An 18,558-nucleotide genomic window follows, 5' to 3' on the forward strand; every position below is an offset into this window, starting at 1 on the left:
TATTAGGAGGAGGAGGGAGGAGATGCACCGTGATGCAGAGGAGTAGCTGCCGCCTGTTGCCCGGAGCCCGTAGCAGTGCTGCCCGCCCGCAACCTTGATGTGGCAAGTGCCTGGATGACCGACCGACCATGTGACCCCCCCCCCCTCCCCCCTGCACTGCAATACTTTAACTGAAAATTGTGCGGTCGTGCAACACTGTACAAAAATAAAATTGACGTCCTTTTTTTCCCACAAATAGACCTTTCTTATGGTGGTATTTGATCACCTCTGCAGTTTTTATTTTTGCGCTATAAACAAAAAAAGGCCGACAATCTTGAAAAAAAAAAAGACCAAGTTAGACTTACCGGTAACTTGTTTTCCAGAAGTCTTTCAGGACAGCACCTGAGAGATAGCGACTCCACCCTCCTCGTTAGGAAACACCTTCTTCCTCCAGACTTTAAAGGGAGGCGCCTCCCTACCACACATCAGTTGTAGAAGAGAACCTCCGGCCCCGGCTGGAACACATAAACACATACGTTAGTCACAGCGTAGCATAATATAATACCATAGGGCGGGATGCTTGCTGTCCTGAAAGACTTCTGGAAAACAAGTTACCGGTAAGTCTAACTTGGTCTTTCCCAAGGCGTCTTTCAGGACAGCACCTGAGAGGATAACAGAGACTTACCCCTTAGGGCGGGACAACAGCTTGCAGGACCTTTCTGCCAAACGCCTGATCGCTGGCAGAAGTGAGATCCAGTCTATAATGTTTCACAAATGTGTGAAAACTCGACCACGTCGCCGCCTTGCAGATCTGCTCAGGGGTGGCACCAGCTCTCTCTGCCCACGTAGACGCCAGAGCTCTGGTTGAGTGTGCACAAATTCCTGCTGGAGGAGATAACCCTGCCTGGGAATATGCCTCTGAGATAGCTAATTTCAGCCATCTAGCTAAAGTAACTTTAGAAGCCTGAAAACCCTTTTTTCTTCCTGAGAAAAGTACAAACAGTGAATCTGAACGCCTGAAGGACTCCGTCCTTTTTAAATAACTCAGCAGAGTCCTTCTGACGTCCAAAGTATGGAAAGAAGTCTCCTTATTTCCTTTGGGGTTAACACAAAACGTTGGCAGTACTATGTCCTGTATACGGTTCTGAACTGAAGCTACCTTCGGTAAGAATTTTGCATCTGTTCTAAGAATAACTCTGTCAGGAAAAATGGAAAGATATGGTTCTTTAATTGACAGAGCATTTAGCTCACTGATCCTGCGTGCAGAGACAATGGCAATCAGAAACACGGTTTTTAATGTGAGAAACCTAAGGGAAGCCTCCACAAGAGGCTCAAAAGGCCCTTTTGTTAGAGACTGTAGGACTACCGACAAATCCCATCTAGGAAAAACCTTAACAGGAGCTGGCCTAGATCTTTTAAGAGCTCTAAAGAACCTGATCACCAGCGGATCTGAGGCCACAGATTTTTCTAAGAACACCGTCAGGGCTGCTACTTGCACCTTCAGGGTACTAACTGCCAGTCCCTTGTCTGCACCATCTTGTAAAAACTCCAAGATGGAGACAAGGCTCCCTGTCACCTGGGCGGCTGACAAACACCAAGTTTCATAACGCTTCCAGACCTTAGAATAAATGGCCCTCGTAACCCTTTTCCTACTTGCTAAAAGGGTCGAGATCAAACGGTTGGAAAACCCCTTGCTCCTAAGGAGCTGCCTTTCAGAAACCAGGCCGTGAGAGCCAGGCTGGCCACTCCTGGATGGTTCACTGGGCCCTGCAACAACAGATCGTGTCTGAGGGGCAGATGCCGACAAGGCTTGATTGCCAGGCCTAGAACTGTCGAAAACCAAGCCCTTTTTGGCCAAAAGGGCGTGATTAGAATAACTGGTACCTTCTCCCTCTGAATTTTTCTTAAAATTAACGGGATTAACTGAAATGGGGGGAAAGCATAGCAAAGACGAAATTCCCATGGATAAGCTAGCGCATCTGTGCCCAGCGAGCCATCGCGACTGTCCAGGGAAAAGAACTGGGGAACCTGGGCGTTCACCCTTGAGGCGAACAGGTCTACTTCTGGTAAACCCCATTTTCCGGCAATCATTGTGAATACCTCCGGATTTAGAGACCATTCTGCTTCCCGAATAGCGTTTCTGCTTAGGAAGTCCGCTACCCTGTTTAGATCCCCTTTTAGGTGGACTGCTGATAGGGATAACAAATGTTTTTCCGCCCACCGAAGAATCTCCATGGCCAGTACCTGAAGCGACCTGCTTCTTGTACCCCCCTGTCTGTTTAAATAAGCCACTGCCGTGGCATTGTCTGTTAGGACCTGGACGTGATGGGACTGCAGTTCCTGAACAAACAACTCCAGAGCTAAGGCAATCGCCTTGAGTTCCCTCCAGTTTGAGGACCTTATTGTCTCCTCTTTGGCCCAGGACCCCTGAGTGAAACGTGTTCCTAGATGGGCTCCCCACCCCCAGGAACTGGCGTCGGTTGTTAGTCTTTTCCCGACTGGAAAAGCCCAGACTAACCCTTCCGATAAGACCTCCTGTCTTTTCCACCACCATAGGGACCTTTTTACCTGGGTTGACATTCTCACCTCTGCCTCTAGGGATGCCACTGTGTGATCCCAAGATTTTAGAAGGAAAGCCTGCAGACACCTGAAATGCATTCTTGCCCACTGGACTGCTGGCATTGCTGAAGTCAGAACTCCCAAAGCTGACATAACCTGTCTTACTGTCAGATTTTGGCTGGTCTGTAATAAAGACACTGCACCGGAAATCCTGTCCTTTTTGTCTAAGGGAAGGAAGATTTTTTGCTCCACCGAATTTATTAGAAACCCTAAAAACCGAATCTCCTGAGATGGGTTTAGGGACGACTTTTGGAGGTTCAAAATCCAACCCAACGCCTCCAGATGGCTGCGAGCTTTGCCTAGATTGGTCTGCAATTCCTCGCTGGATGGGGCGAAAAACAGCAGATCGTCTAAATAAGGAATAACTGCGATTCCCTGAAGACGCAGTGGCGCTAAAGCTTCTGCCATTATTTTGGTAAAAATTCGGGGAGATGATGACAGGCCGAAGGGTAGGGCCCTGAACTGGAGATGATGAACCATACCCCCCAACCTCACCGCCAGCCTGAGAAACTTCTGAGACTGGGGAGAGATCGGAACATGTAGGTATGCGTCTTTTAAATCTACTGACGCCATAAAACATCCTGGCGTCAACAGGTTTCTGACCGAAAAAATTGAGTCCATTTTGAACTTCCTGTACCTTATGGACTCGTTTAAAGGTTTTAGGTTGAGAATCAACCGAAACTTCCCTGTCGGTTTCTTTACTAGGAAAACATGGGAATAAAACCCCTCCTGCTGTTCTTGCAGGGGTACCTGTACTACTACGCCCTGTTGCATCAGTTCCTCTAGAGAGGACTTCATGGCCAGGGCCCTTACTGGATCCCGCGGGGTGTTGGTAATCAGGAACCTTTTTGGGGGGTCGTTGACAAACTCGAGTGAGTAACCCTGCGCGAGAGTGGTCAGGATAAACTGATTTGAAGTTATCCCTGACCACTGCGGAAGAAATTCTTGTAGTCTTCCGCCCACCCGCAGAGACGAGTCATTGCGATTTTTCGGCCTGTGTAGGAGGACGGAAGAGAATTCCGCCTCTACCCTTCGGCTTCGGGGCGGACCAACTTTTCCTTCTCCCTTGCAACTTGCTGTCCTGATCCTGAGTTTTTTGAGGTCGAAAAAGACGCTTTGGTACCTGCTTTTTCTTTTTGACCGGAAAGGATCTCTTTTTATCGGCTGTCCTGTCAAGAATATTATCGAGGTCAGAGCCGAAGAGCAAGTCTCCTGAAAAGGGTAACCCACACAGCTTATTCTTTGAAGCCGAGTCACCCGGCCAGGTTTTAAGCCATAAGGCTCTTCTTGCAGCATTAGTTAGAGCTGCTGACCTGGCCGATATCTTAAATGCCTCAGCTGAGGCATCTGCAACATAGGCCACTGCCGTAATCAGGGTAGGAAAAGAATCTAAGATTTCCTGTTTAGGGGAATCTGCAGCTATATGTGACTTTAACTGGTTAATCCAGTATTCTAAATTTCTGGCTACACACGTTGTGGCCATTGCTGGTTTTAAATTGCTCATAACTGATTGCCATGATCTCTTGAGCAAAAGATCCATGCGTTTGTCCATCGGATCTTTCAAAACTCCCATATCCTCAAAGGACAGATCTGTGGACCTTGAAACCTGGGAAAAGGCGGCATCCAGTCTGGGCACCTTGTTCCATACTGCTGCAGGGTCCTCCTCGAAAGGAAAACGCCTTTTGTGGGCTTTGGAGAAAAAGGGCTTTTTCTCTGGATCCTGCCATTCTTTCCTAATGGCCTCAGAGATGACCGGATGAACTGGGAATGTTCGGCCCTTAGGCTCATCCAACCCAGCATACATGCGGTCATGGAGTGATAATTCCTTTTTCTCCTCACTTAAACCAAGCGTAGCATGAATGGCTTTAAGGAGCCCATCGACCTCTTCAAGGGACAGTTTGAATTTAGAGGGGGCTACCTCAGAATCCTCCAACTCCTCTTCCGAATCTTTAACGGAAAGAGCAGTGGACTGCTTTTCCCTATCTGAAGGGTCTTCAGGCAGAGATTCTAACACCGGGATTGAGAGAGACCCCTGGGAAGACTCTGAAGTGGAAGGCTGACTAGCAGCCGGGTTTGCTAGTGAGTCACGAAAATTCTGGATCGTGGCGTACAGCTCCTTCTTTACAGAGGCCACCAGATCCTCACATACAGAGGCAGATTCCTCTTTAACTAAAGAAGTAATGCAGGGACTGCATAAGGTTTTCTTCCAATTTTCTCCCAGCTTGGCCCTGCAAGAAGGACATCTTTTCTTTGGGTCAGAGCTCTTAGCCTATGAAGAAAAAGACAAAAAAGGGAAAAAAACCAGGGAACCCTTAGTGAGACCCAGTCTCAGCTTTGATAGGGATCACCACACAGGTGCATTAAGAAGAAACCAGTCAGCTTCTAGTGCCCAGACAGGCCCCTTGCCACCAGGGGGGAAAAAAGAAAGGAGAGAGCGAGACCAAACGCCAGGAAATAGAAAAAGAAAGGCAGACTTTAACTGCTGCCTCTTACCTGGGCCTTGCTGGTGCCTGTGCCTGTCCCCACCGCTGCAGACGCTGAATCTTCCATAATCAGCTGTGCAGAGATCCACTTGTGGCTAAACGCCGCCTCCGGAGTCACGCCGTGCAGCTGCACCGGACCGGAAGCGGAAATAGGCACCAGCACCTGTCCTCCCTCCTCCCCCCTGCGTCCACGCCGGAAACGACGTTTCAGCTGACCCGATGACCCGCTCTGTCACTTCCGGCGCGACCGCCGAAAACAAACATGGCGGCGGCACACGCGCGCCGCCGCGCCTACGAACGTGCGGGCCACCGAGTCTTCGGCTCTCTCCGAGCACAAGAGGGGAAGAGGAGCCCGCTTGCTACCGCTGACGAGGCGTGGGTAGGTCGGGAGGACAGCGGGTCTCTAAAGGAGGAAAAAAAGGGAAAGAAGCCTAGTCCCTCAGGAACACCTAAGAGAAACAGACTCCTTCCCAAAAGGTGTTCCCTCCGGGCCGGAGGAAACACAAAAACTGATGTGTGGTAGGGAGGCGCCTCCCTTTAAAGTCTGGAGGAAGAAGGTGTTTCCTAACGAGGAGGGTGGAGTCGCTATCTCTCAGGTGCTGTCCTGAAAGACGCCTTGGGAAAAATATATTTTTAACTTTATGCTATAAAACACACCCAATAAAAAAAGGTAAACATCAGTTTAGGCCAATATGTATTCTGCTACATGTTTTTGGTAAAAAAATCAAGCGTATATTGATTGGTTTGCGCAAAAAGGTGTAGAATCTACAACCTATGGGATATATTTATGGATTTTTTTTTTACTAGTAACGGTGACGATCAGCGTTTTTTAGCGACACTGCAGCAGACAAATCGGAAGCTAAGTGACACTTTTTGGGAACCAGTGACACCAATATAGTGATCAGTGGTAAAAAAAAACTGTCACTGTACAATCAACACTGGCTGGGAAGGGGTTAACATCAGGGGCGATCAAAGGGTTAAATGTGTACCTAGGGAGTGCTTTCTAACTGTGGGGGAGGTGCTTTGACTAAAGGAAAACAGAGATCCATGTTTCTGCTTAGCAGAAACACTACATCTCCAATTTCACCTCTGGCAGAACGGCAATCTGCCTTGTTTACATAGGCAGACCGCCATTCTGCCTCTTATTGGAGCGATCGGCAGGTCCCGGTGATTGGCTCCTGCTGTGTCCAATCATAAGGGGAGCGGGTCACTGGCGGTGTGCGCGTGTGCCCCAGAGTCCTGTGCTCAAAATCACAAGTACAGGTACGCAATTTCGCGTAGGTGGGATGCCCTGCCGCAGTATATCTACGTGGGGCGGCCCTTAAGTTGTTGAACTGAATGGTTTGTTTTACAAGGTGATCGTTTACAATCACTTTAAGCTCAACTCCAAACACATAATTAAAAAATACTTTTTAATGAAGGTATGTATTTGTTAAAGAGCATTTATTTTATTTTATGTGAAGTTAATGTAAAGTAGTTTGCTAGGGGAGTCCTCGAAGGGGATAGGCAGGAACGCTGGCGGGAGACCCCAGAAGAGGAGGATCAGGGCTGCTCTGTGTAAAACCATCGCACGGAGCAGGTAACTATAACATGTTTGTTATTTTAGGAAAAAAATATATATATCTTTAATCTAACTATAGTGATTTTAATTAGGCACAGGACGGGGGTCTACTTGTTGTATGGAGGATGTCTGCTATCATGTATGTGTGCTCTTCAGGACAGCTGGACTTACATCATGACCCAACAAGTCTTTAGTCAAAGGCTTAGTAGCCACTTCCTGGACCATCAGGTTCCCATTCTGATCGGATACCCTGTGTACAAAAAAAAATCAGGCATTTTAGTAAATACAAATGTCAGATTTACAATTCTGTGGAGTCATAATGAGTACAGAGAAATGTTCTGGCTTGTACAATAATGCTGGAAAGTTAGGAGTTCAGATCTGATTCCCGTCTTCCAGGGCTTTCTCGGGCGCAGTGAAAAGCTCGTCCTTCTAGGGCTACTTTCACATTGGGGCATCGGGGGCATCGGCGGTAAAGCGCCGCTATTTTTAACGGTGCTTTACTGTAGTTTTTGTGGCGCTCTTTCGGCCACTGAGAGGCTGAGCCGGGTGCCAGTCCAGGCATGTGGGCGGATCCCAACTATATTCTCCTTCCCGAGCCTGGACCGGCTCTGTCTGTGACGTCAGTAGACTTCAGTCCACTGAGAGCAGGTCACAGGACTACAGAATGAATTGCACTCCTGTGATCCACCTCCTTTGTCTTTACTTCTCCTTTAAAGTGTTACTAACTAAACCCAGGACCCTGCATCCACTATATTTGGTCTCCCACAGTACACAGAACATGGAAATGCAATTATTTTGGTAAATATAAACTGCTAAATACCTTTTCTCATCAGCAGTATATAGCAGTCTTGTGACTTCTATCTGTGCCTGGTTAAAGCTTGTAGGGGGAATTTTCATTCTCCTCTGATTGTCCTATGAGGCTTCAAGACCCCTGACCCTCTGTCTGGACAGTGCTGATTGGCCCTGTGCTGATCATATTCACTCTCCCAAAAAAGCAAACAAAAAACATTCTAGCAGTACACACCAAACTGAGCATGTGCAGAGTGACTCCAAGGCTCTGCATTTGCTTCAGTGTCAGTTGAATATTTTTGCTTTGGAAATGAGGGTGTCAACTGCACAATGTGTTTCGGCACAGCCACAGGAGCATGAAACGGGGAATCCAAGTATAATTGTGACACCACCACATAACAAGAATTGCCTGAAAAATGACTTCAGAAAAATATTTTAGCTGCAGATTTGAAAATAAAAGCAGCTTTTTAAATTACATTAGCTGTACGTTCACACCGGTGCGACTTGTCAAGCAATTTGACCTGTCAAACCGCATAACAGGTCGCACCGGTGTGAACGTACACCTATTGTCGGCAATGGGACTGTTCAAAATGGGGCAATGCCGACTTTGCGGTGCTGCACCGCTTTGCAAAAGTAGTTCCTGCCGGTTTCAGGTGTGACTTGCATCTGTGCATGAAGTCGCACTGACGTGGCTTTCAAATCGTGCAATTTCAAGTAAAGCCATACGATTTCAGAGCCACACTCAGTGTGAACCAGAGATGCATGTAAAAGCTTATATGAGACTCTAATGCCTACACACGATCGGACATTCCAACGACAAAATCCGTCGTTTTTTTTCAGACGGATTTTGGCCCAAACTTGTGTAGCACACACACGGTCACACAAAGTTGTCGGAAAATCTGATCGCTCAGAACGAGGTGACGTAGAATGCGTATGACGGGACTATAAAGAGGCCAGTAGCCAATAGCTTTCGTCTCGCAATCTATTCTGAGCATGCGTGGCACTTTGTGCGTGGGAATTGTCTACACACGACCGGAATTTAAACGATCGGATTTTGTTGTCGGAACATTTTAGATCCTGCTTGCAAACTTTGTGTGTCGGAAATTCTGACAGCAAAAGTCAGATGGAGCCCACACACAATCGTAATTTCCAACAACACAGTCCAATCGTACATTTTCCGTCGGAAAGTCCGACCGTGTGTACAGGGCATTAGACATGTGAGTGAACCAATAAGGGGTCCATATGACCCTGTTACCACTTGAGTTGATGGGGAAAGGAGGACTTACTTCTTCAGGGGGTATCTGATTGGGAAAACCAGATTGCACCAGAAGACCTGGCAGATCGCTGAGCAAATGTATAACAGCTGCTTCTCCTAATTTAGCGCTTGGAAGCCATCCTTTTGCTTTTCTGAATTTTCCTGTGCCCACTTACTGATATAACTTGAGAGCGGACTTGGCGGCAGAGTCCACCACATCATCAGCCGTGGGAGGTTTAATTGACTTTTTCTGTCCTAATACTTGTTCATTCTCCAGGACTTGCATCAGCTTAGGTGTTGCTTCTTCATCATCTCCTTCCACCACAAAAATGTGAGTACGTCCGCCGCGCTCCCGGTCACGGATGTCTTTTGCCAGGTTCATCCCCTGAAACGGATTCAACTTTTTTTTAACAATCTCTATAAAATATACGATTTTAAAATGGTTGTAAACCTTTACATATAGTCAGTGAAGGTTGTGTATGTGAAGATTGTGTACAACTGAGGGTTTTTCTTTGCTTCCTTTTTCACCCCTCTGGGACATTTTGTACTACAACCTGCAATATGGTCACATCATGCATTAGGAGAACCCCTTGAGATTGCTACTTTCGTCACCAGTGACTACACAATAGAGATCTGCACCTTCAGTGAGGTCCTCTTTTGCGCCTAGGCGGTCACGGACAATACTCCCACAGTTCCTGGTGCAGACGTCCCTTGGCGGCCAATTGTCCATAACACTAGGTGTTGCATGTAGAGCTAAGTTTTACCCATATTGCATCTTCTCCTGAGGAAGTGGGGCACGTTAGATGAAACGCGTCAAGATTTTAGGATGCAATTTCTATATTACAATCATGTACCTGATCTCATATATGAATTTAGCCAGTTGGCTTCAAAAAGGGAGGGCTTGGAGCACAGAGCACTGCGTCCTGAGCCCACCCAGTTGTGTGACATTAGCGAATTAATATTTGCTAATGTCTTCCTGTTTCTCCTTGCGGCCAATCAGGAAGCGGGTCCTGAGTCCCAATTGGCTGGGAGTCCTAAGACCTGATTGGCTGCGAGTCCTAACTCCTGATTGGCCAGGAGGAAAAGCAGTCACTGGGACTAAGGAGGAGACGCCTGGGGGAGGGCGCCATGTGGAAGAGGTAAGTGCAGGGGCTGGTGGGGAAGGACTAGCGGGTGGCAATCGATGGATCGAGCTGTGGGGGGGGGTGATGGTTGGGTTATGTGGTTGCCTGGGGGGGGGGTAGCTGGCTGGGGGGGGCTAGGGCTCCCCCCCCCAAGAAAATTGAGCACCAGCTGCCAGTGTATTTCACCACATGTATGTATTGTTGCAATCATGTATATTCTACCAATTTGTTGATGAAGCTTTTCAATAAAATCTGCTCTCAACAATAAGAATTTTGTACATTGTATCATGCTATGAGCCTGTGTGTGTGTGTGTGTGTGTGTGTGTGTGTGTGTGTGTGTGTGTGTGTATATATATATATATATATATATATATATATATATATATATATATATATACATACATACATACACAGTATCTCACAAAAGAGAGTACACCCCTCACTTTTTTAGATTTTATATCTTTTCATGTGACAACACTGAAGAAATGACACTTGTCTACAATGTAAAGTAGTGAGTGTACAACTTGTATAACAGTGTAAATTTGCTGTCCCCTCAAAATAACTCAACACTGCCATTAATGTCTAAACAGCTGGCAACAAAAGTGAGTACACCCCTAAGTGAAAATGTCCAAATTGGGGGCAATTAGCCATTTTCCCTCCCCAGGTTCTTATGACTCATTAGTGTTACAAGGTCTCAGGTGTGTTAAATTTGGTGTTATCGCTCTCACTCTCTCATACTGGTCACTGGAAGTTCAACATGGCACCTCATAGCAAAGAACTCTCGAAAGATCTGAAAAAAAGAATTGTTGCTCTACATAAAGATGGCATAAGCTATAAGAAGATTGCTCCTTCCCCGCTCTCCCTCCTGACAGATCCCCCGCAGCGGCTGGCAGGACGTGGGAGGGGCAAACCCAGCAGCACTACAGGGGTTGAGGAGGGGCCAAGGAAGGACACAGGATTATAGAATTGGCTTTGGGTGCAGGCGCTGGCATCACAAGTTAGAGAAACAGGAAGTGAAGCCTTGTGGCTTCAGAGCCGGTCTCCTACTGTGCATGTGCGAGCCACGCTACGCCTCGTGAATGGTCTTGTAGTGTTCTGGGACTTCTGATGTGTCCCAGAAGACTGCGGGGGAAGGGGGGGAGGGCACTTTTGGCTCAGTTCGCCAATGGCACATCTGATCAGAATTCAGAGCGGGTACCTGTCAAAACCAGGTACTTGTTCCCCCTTCCCCTCAAAAAGTGACAAATCTGGCAGCGGAGGGTGGGGGGGGAGCAAACAAGCGGAACTTCCCCTTTTGTGTAAAGTTCCACTTTAAGTAACTTTTAGCCTTCTTGCATATATTATCCATGCTACTTTGAGGGGAAGGGTAGATATCTTGTGCATGTGTATAGTGTTTGCATAATTTGTAATTTTATGAATTGTTTTTCCTGCAATTGTATGTGCAGCATTTATTTTTTGGTTAGTAAAAGCATTAATAGACTACTGAGGTTTATGCTTCCTTGCTCTACTGCAAAGTAACCTTAATTTAAAAGACAAAGCAGAACAGTAGTCACCCTCTCTTGCTCACTCCTGAGATCAGATGGCCTGTGGACTATGGAATTTGTAGTATGCATAGAGCAGTGCACATGACCACAATCAAGCGAGAGGGAAAAGGAGAGACTTGGGAGCTCATGGAGGACATTACAAGGAAGCAGAATAACACAGTGCAAACCATTTCATAAACAATAGATTGCAGGGCCATTAAGTAGTTTATGTATATGGATTATTTTATTTGCTAAGACGTTTTTGGAATAGCAAAATGCAACCAATCACATTTCTGTTTACTGTAGGCAGATCACTCAGGGATACATTCTACCTGGGTTCTGCACTTAACACGTTTCTATTAGCTTAAATAAATAACCAGGCAGTAAGTGAAGTACAGACAACTCATACCCTCAGTCTCTCCATTTTGTTGCTATCAGGTCCATTCCATTGGATGATCAACTTTCCCAGGTCCACCAAGAACACGTCCCCGGTATTGAAGCTGTTCCAGTCAAAGGGCACCTATGGATACAGGATATCTTGTCAGTGGCAAAGTTTTGCTCTTTAAATGATGATTTGAAATCAATATTGTATTATTTAACCTGTCGCCCCCTCCTAACATAGAATGCTAGGCAAATTACATTTTTGTCTCCTTCTGTGTTCAAGGGAGCAATCATCGTTTGTTCTGGTGTGTTCTAGGTTTCATAGGCTGGGAGTTTGATTGCTTCACCCTGCCTCGGGAAGAAGCTTCCAGAACATAGGGAGGGAGATTCAGATGATCAGCCTGAATATTTATCATGGCCTGGCCAATTCCGTGAGAGAAGTGTCCGGAAGGTGGCTGGGGAGGTGATAACTAGTGTGATGCCCTTAAACAATTTGTGACTTCTCCCCAGTAGAATTCCAAAGCCTCAGGGGACGCTGCCCTGAGGCAGTCCATGGACTGAGTTGCTGTTCTTTGAGGTCTCAGCGGTGTCAGGGCTGAGGGCCTAAAGTGATCTTGGCCATAGGACTTCACCATAGGGATTGGGTCTGGAGATGGATTGTCTCCCTCACTGGACCGTGTCCAGAGGAAGCTGGGGGCTTTTCAGCTGTCCTAGGGACTTGTGAGTAATGACCCTGAACTGATTCTTGAGGATTGTGTGTGCTTTTGGGATATAAGTGCCAGGGGTAGCTTGGGATGAGACAGCTCTCATAGAGTCTCAGAGTACTGGCCATTCTCCTGTCCTGGAGTGTGAGCCTAGAGAAGATTGTCCCATGCCTTTCCCTGTTTAAAGTTTTTCAAGCAATACATTTCAAAAAGACATCCCCTAGACTGAATTATTGGAGCCGGAGTGTATGGACTGGTGCTTGTGGTGGTGAGCCGCCTCTGTAAAAATACAGCTATTACCAGCAGTCTCTACTGGGGTTAGAGCTACAAATCTAATGTAGGCTTGAGCCAAAGTCCCATAAGCACTTTTGCTCTTTTTATAGCCTTGGAAGGGTCTTAAATTATACTATTATATTATATTATTAAGTCAAAACTTTTTTTTATTAGTTGTAGATAAAAGGATTAGAACACTTGTCAGGTTTTTATTGCTGTCTGCGTCCCCACTAGGGAGATTCCCCTTTTGTATTTGTCCTGGTGACCATCATTGAAAGGGAAAAAAAATCCCTAATTTTGAGTGGTCACCAGAACAGGGGAAATCTTCTGATGGGACACTAGTTCTGGTGACCCTGATGTTTACCCAGGGATTTCCCTCACTTTGGATGGATTTCCATCACTTCCTGTTTTGGCTATGGTACAGGAAGTGAAGGAAAACAGCCGGCAAAAAAAATAAACTGACAGGGGTTATAACTCTCCCTTACTCTATCCAAAATGAATAAAAGTTTTGCCTTTAGTTTCATTTTTAAGAAAGGGAGCATCTATAGGCTGATCCCTTTAGTTGTGCCACAGATTGCCGGGCTCTGCCTGAACGTCACCCTTCTGTCAGCACTCACATGATCCACACTGTGGCTGTATTTTGGTACTGGCCATTGGACAGTGGCTATAGAAGCGTATAGAGGAGAATAACATAGCTAGTCTTAGCAGGTTAGGTGGTGGACAGTGGGGCTGTTGTAAAATAGAGCACCTGACCATCATACCTATACAAGATTGTATCCCATTCCAAAACTATGGGTATTAATATATAGTTGCTCTTCTTTGTGTCTATAACAGCCTCCACTCTTCTGAGAAGGCTTGCCACATGATTTCGGAGTGTATCTGAGGGAATGTGTGCCCCTTTCAGCCAAAAGAGCATTTGTAAGGTCAGGTAATGATGTTGATTGAGAAGACCTGGCTCAATATAATTAATCCCAAAGAAGGGTCCAGATCATGGCTCTGTAGAGGCAATTGGTATTCCTCCACGCCAAACTCATCAAACCATGTCTTTATGGAGATTTTAGATAAGAAGACCTGGTTCATTCCAATTCATCCAAAAGGTGTTCAGTAGGGTTGAGGTCAGGGCTCTGTGCCAGGGACACTCCAGTTCCTTCACCCCAATCTCATCAAACCATGTCTTTATGGAGATTTTAGATGAGAAGACCTGGTTCATTCCAATTCATCCAAAAGGTGTTCAGTAGGGTTGAGGTCAGGGCTCTGTGCCGGACACTCGAGTTTCTCCACACCAAACTCATCAAACCCTGTCTTTATGGAGATTTTGGATGAGAAGACCTGGCTCATTCCAATTCATCAAGAAGGTGTTCAGTATGGTTGACCTCAGGGCTCTGTACAGGACACTCATGTTACTCCACACCAACCAAATTCATCAAACCATGTCTTTAATGGAGCTGGCTTTGTACAATGGAGCAAAGTCATGCTGGAACAGAAAAGGGCCTTCCCCAAACTGTTACCACAATTGCCTTAGAAATCTTTGTGTGCTGTAGTATTAATAGTTCACTTTACTGGAAACACCTGAACTCAATCATGGAGGGGGTACACATACTTTTGGCCTGATAGTGTAAATATAATACCTACACGCCTTTCACAAAGAGATAAAGCCTTTTCAACTCTTTTAGTTTGCTAAAAACTGAGAACTTATTGGCCTTTTAATATTTTATATTGTGTTCATGATTAAAATAGGGAATTCCAAGTACCAAGAACCACTTAAGCTGCATTTGTCTATGCTGATATTATCAGGATTCACAGTCTTCTGGTGCAGCATAAGAAGACTTACCTCTCCAGCTAAGACATTCTTCTTCCCCTTGACGTGCAGGAGACGTTTAACGTTGTAGGTGTTTGTCTCTACCTGCTTCATTCCTGATGCTACCCCTCCATTTTTATATCTAATGGAGAAGAGAGAAGAAATTTGAATGTTAAAGTTTATGCATACTATTGGTTGGCATGTATCTCCACACCCGAATTCAGATCACACCGGAATTTGGACAGCCAAGGATCCTATTACTGATCCTTACCTTACACCATTTAATACAATTATTCTCAACTCCAGTAGTCTGATACACAGGCCCTTTTCTCCATTTCTTATCCTGTCCCTTCTCCAGTTCCCCTTTCTCATCTGCTCCTCCCCCTCCCCATTTTTTTCAACTGGGGACACCTGTTTCACTGACATTTGCCTAAAAAGCAAAATTCCCATTAATTTTATTTCTTTTCTTTTATTTCTTTTCTTTTCACTTCCTGTCGCATCTCTAAGCCCCTGTACACACGGTCGGAGATTTCGACAACCAAATTCCGACCGAAACTGTTGCATACACACGGTCGGACTAAGTTGTCGAAAAATCCGATCATTCAGAACGTGGTGACGTAATTTCGTTACGACGGGACTACGTTCAGGCTAGTAGCCAATAGCTTTGATGTAGGCACTTGGTCCGATCAAAATTCTCTACACATGATCGGAGTATGTCCGATCGAACCAGTTGGTCGGAAAATATTTCCAGCAAGTTGGAAAATTGGGTCCGACGGATATTCCGATGGAATCAGTCCGATGCATACCACACACAGTCGGATTATCCGACAACACGCTCTGATAGGACACATTCCGACGGATTCTCCGACCGTGTGTACAAGGGCTAAGACAGGAATTGAAGGGAAATCTCACAAATCGGACTCAAGCCCTTTTGTTTTCTTATCCTGTCCCCCATCCCCTCCTCCGTTTATTTCAAATCACCACCCCCTCTCTTTTTCCGATGACTGGAATTTCCTCCAATTTTAGGAAGACTTCCCCTTACTTCCTGTTTTGTCTCTAAGCCCTTGTACACACGGTCGGACATTCCGACAACAAAATCCGTCGGATTTTGTCCGAAACTGGTGTTGCATACACACGGTCGAACAAAGTTGTCGGAAAATCCGATCGTTAGTAACGTGATGACGTTATTTCGTTACGACGGGACTACGTTCTGGCTAGTACCCAATAGCTTTGGTCTAGGAATTTGATCTGAGCATGCGTGGCACTTTGTCTGATCGGAATTCTCTACAAACGATCAGACAAAGTCCGATCGGATCATGTTGTCAGAAAATTTTATAGCCCAGCTCTAAAACTTTGTCAGTCGGATATTCTGACGGAAACAGTCCGATGGAGCCCACACACTGTCGGATTATCCGACAACACGGTCCGATCGGACATTTTCTGTCGGAATGTCCAACCGTGTGTACAAGGGCTAAGACAGTATATGAAGGGAGATCTAACCAATGGGACACCGATGGCAAAAAATATACCTGCCAAGGATTTTAACCATCCCACACTATCCGAAACAAAAAGATTGTTTTTTGGCCATAAGTGATCGTTAATATATTATTGAATGCTGTAGAGAATGCTGTAGAGAATTATAAACAATGCATTTACAGCTCAAGTACTCACACTATGCCCTGCTTGAAGTAGCCCTTGAATGTGTCGCTCTCGTATCCCTGAACCTCGCGGTGCTGCACGGCCACACCCCCCAGGTGATCATCCATCTGTACAGAGTAAATGGCGGCTGCTCCTTGCTCGTCTACGGAGGAGCTTTTCCCAATCCAAAAATGGATGTCGTAGGAGAAGTTGTTGCTCACCTTGTGTGTCTGAAAGAGAAAGATTTTAATGCACAGAGATTCAAATGGGCAACCTTGATTAAAGGCCAGGATATAGACTAAAGGTTAATGTTACCCAATGGTGATACTTAAAGTGCAAGTAAACCCTAACAGCTAATTTATACTATTTGCTACCTTTTGCTCTGTTAAATATACCATTGAAAGTGTTTTGTTAAATCTGTTTGATAAGTGTGAAAAAAGCCCCTTGATCCTCCTGGAATTCCAATGAGCGCCTAACTTTTTAATTGTGAGCTGACATCGCTGCACTAAAATCTCAAACAATGTTATCAGCCCTGACTGGGTTCTCTCTTTGGACTGCAGAACACCCCCATGTTATGAAGATGAGAAGACGGGGGTGTTCTGTAGTCCTATTGCGGTTCCTGTCCTAGGCTGACAATGCTGCTCCTCCATAGATACAGTACAGTGAGCTTTGTCACCCTAGAACAGGAAATGTATGACTACAGTATATACATAAATAATAGAAAGAAGCTAAAAAAAAGAAAAGTAGTGAAGATATCACATCTAAGGAATATTAAGCTACAACATCATATGTTTTTGTTCTTGAGTGATTATTATCCACTGATGAAGGAAACACATATGTGGCCAATAACTCTACAGGGAAAAGCCACTTCTTTGGGAAATCTCACAATTGGAGTCTCTTCCATATTAGACACATTGTTTTCTCAGTGCATGCAGTAAGTTGGACATCTAATTCTGAAACCAATGGGCGTTATTATAGACTTGCTCTACTTTCCACAAGATTTTGAAGTGTATCTGTGGGAATCATTCCCATTCAGCCAGAAGAACATTTGCGAAGTCAGATACTGATGTTGGATAAGAAGACCTGGCTTGCAATCATCATTCCAAAAATGTTCAGTAGGGTTGAGGTCAGGGCTCTGTACAAGACACTCGAGTTTCTCCACTACAAACTCATCAATCTGAGGATTTATGGAGATGCTGGTTGAGATGACCTGGTTCAGTCCAAAGATGTTCAGTAGGACTGAGGTCAGGGCTCCGTGAAGGCCCCTCCAGTTCGGGCACCTCCACACCAAACCCATCAAACCATGTCTTTAGGGAGCTCTCTTTGTACACAGGAACACTGTCATGCTGGAACAGAAAAGGATCTTCTCCGAACTGTTACCACAAGTGTGGAAGAGCACAATTGTCTTAAATGTCTTTGTAAGTTGTAGCATCAACAGAGTACCCTTCACTGGAAGCACATGAACTCAATCATTTGGAGGGGTGTCTTCATACTTTTGGACTTTTTTTGCCTACCATTCACCAGCATAGTGCCAATAAAGACATCTGAATGAGATCCTTCAAACCCTCAGCGCAACATGCCTGACATGGTATACAAGTGTACTTTAACATGGCCTGTTGAAGGAAACCTGTCATGAGGGAAACATAAAGGCTAGCAATCTTGACCCCTTTCTAACAATGCTAGTTACCTGGCTGCCAAGTTGCGTATTTAGCTGCAATATTTCCAGAATAACTAGCTCAGAACAGGTATCAAGTTGGTGTAAAGCAATGACTTCTGATCTGCATACGTGTTCAAGGCTATTGACTCATCAAATGCCGAAGTTGTTAGTGCATTATGGCAGCCAAGCAACTAGCAGTTTCAAAATGAAAGGTCAGTACAATCAGGATATCCCTTTCAGAAGAGGATTAATTGCCCGGTGATTGAGGCGTTACTATATGCAGCCCCACCTGAAAGAATAAAATATCAGTTGAGGTTGAGTAGTTGGGCACCTCTGAACATAAGTTCACCATCTACAGTATGTTACAATTTGACTGTATGATCTCCTTTGGACTTACCAGAACTGTGTAACATGGTGACCTGCCTAAACTATCCAATCAATTTGTATCTAATCAGACAAGTATTTCCATTACATAATTGTTGGTAGACCTAAAGGAAATTTTGCAGTTACACTGGAACATATGTAATGAGCTTGCAGCTCATAATGTGAAATTGCCTCCAATATAAGTACTACTTATTAACTTATATTATGTACAATATAGAACCTACCATCAGCAGGACATAACAGTCTCCTTCAAAGAAGTTCCCAAAGGTCTTCTCCGGGATTGGAACCATATCCATGTTCTGAAAGAAGAAAAATACAGAAATTCAACTCATGGGATCAAAGAGAAACCAAATGATAGGAAATTATGCACCCAGGTAGATCCAATAGGTA

General features: G+C 45.3%; 1 protein-coding gene across 2 annotated transcripts in view; it reads right to left on the bottom strand.

Annotated features, from left to right (window-relative positions):
* Nucleotides 1-18,558, bottom strand: part of VIL1 (villin 1) — an 86,405-nt gene that overhangs the window by 40,356 nt on the left and 27,491 nt on the right. For both annotated transcript variants that reach the window (XM_077447888.1, XM_077447889.1), the window contains exons 3-8: nt 18,393-18,467; nt 16,161-16,357; nt 14,523-14,631; nt 11,743-11,853; nt 8,863-9,071; nt 6,814-6,892 (exon numbers count right to left, since the gene is read on the bottom strand). In XM_077447888.1, coding sequence (XP_077304014.1) covers nt 6,814-6,892; nt 8,863-9,071; nt 11,743-11,853; nt 14,523-14,631; nt 16,161-16,357; nt 18,393-18,467 — 780 coding nt within the window. The remainder of the gene's footprint in view (nt 1-6,813; nt 6,893-8,862; nt 9,072-11,742; nt 11,854-14,522; nt 14,632-16,160; nt 16,358-18,392; nt 18,468-18,558) is intronic.

This window comes from Lithobates pipiens, unplaced genomic scaffold (assembly GCF_037356315.1).
Source record: "Lithobates pipiens isolate NorthernLeopardFrog02 unplaced genomic scaffold, aLitPip1_a1.2 Scaffold_22, whole genome shotgun sequence".
In the NCBI taxonomy this organism is placed as follows: domain Eukaryota; kingdom Metazoa; phylum Chordata; class Amphibia; order Anura; family Ranidae; genus Lithobates; species Lithobates pipiens.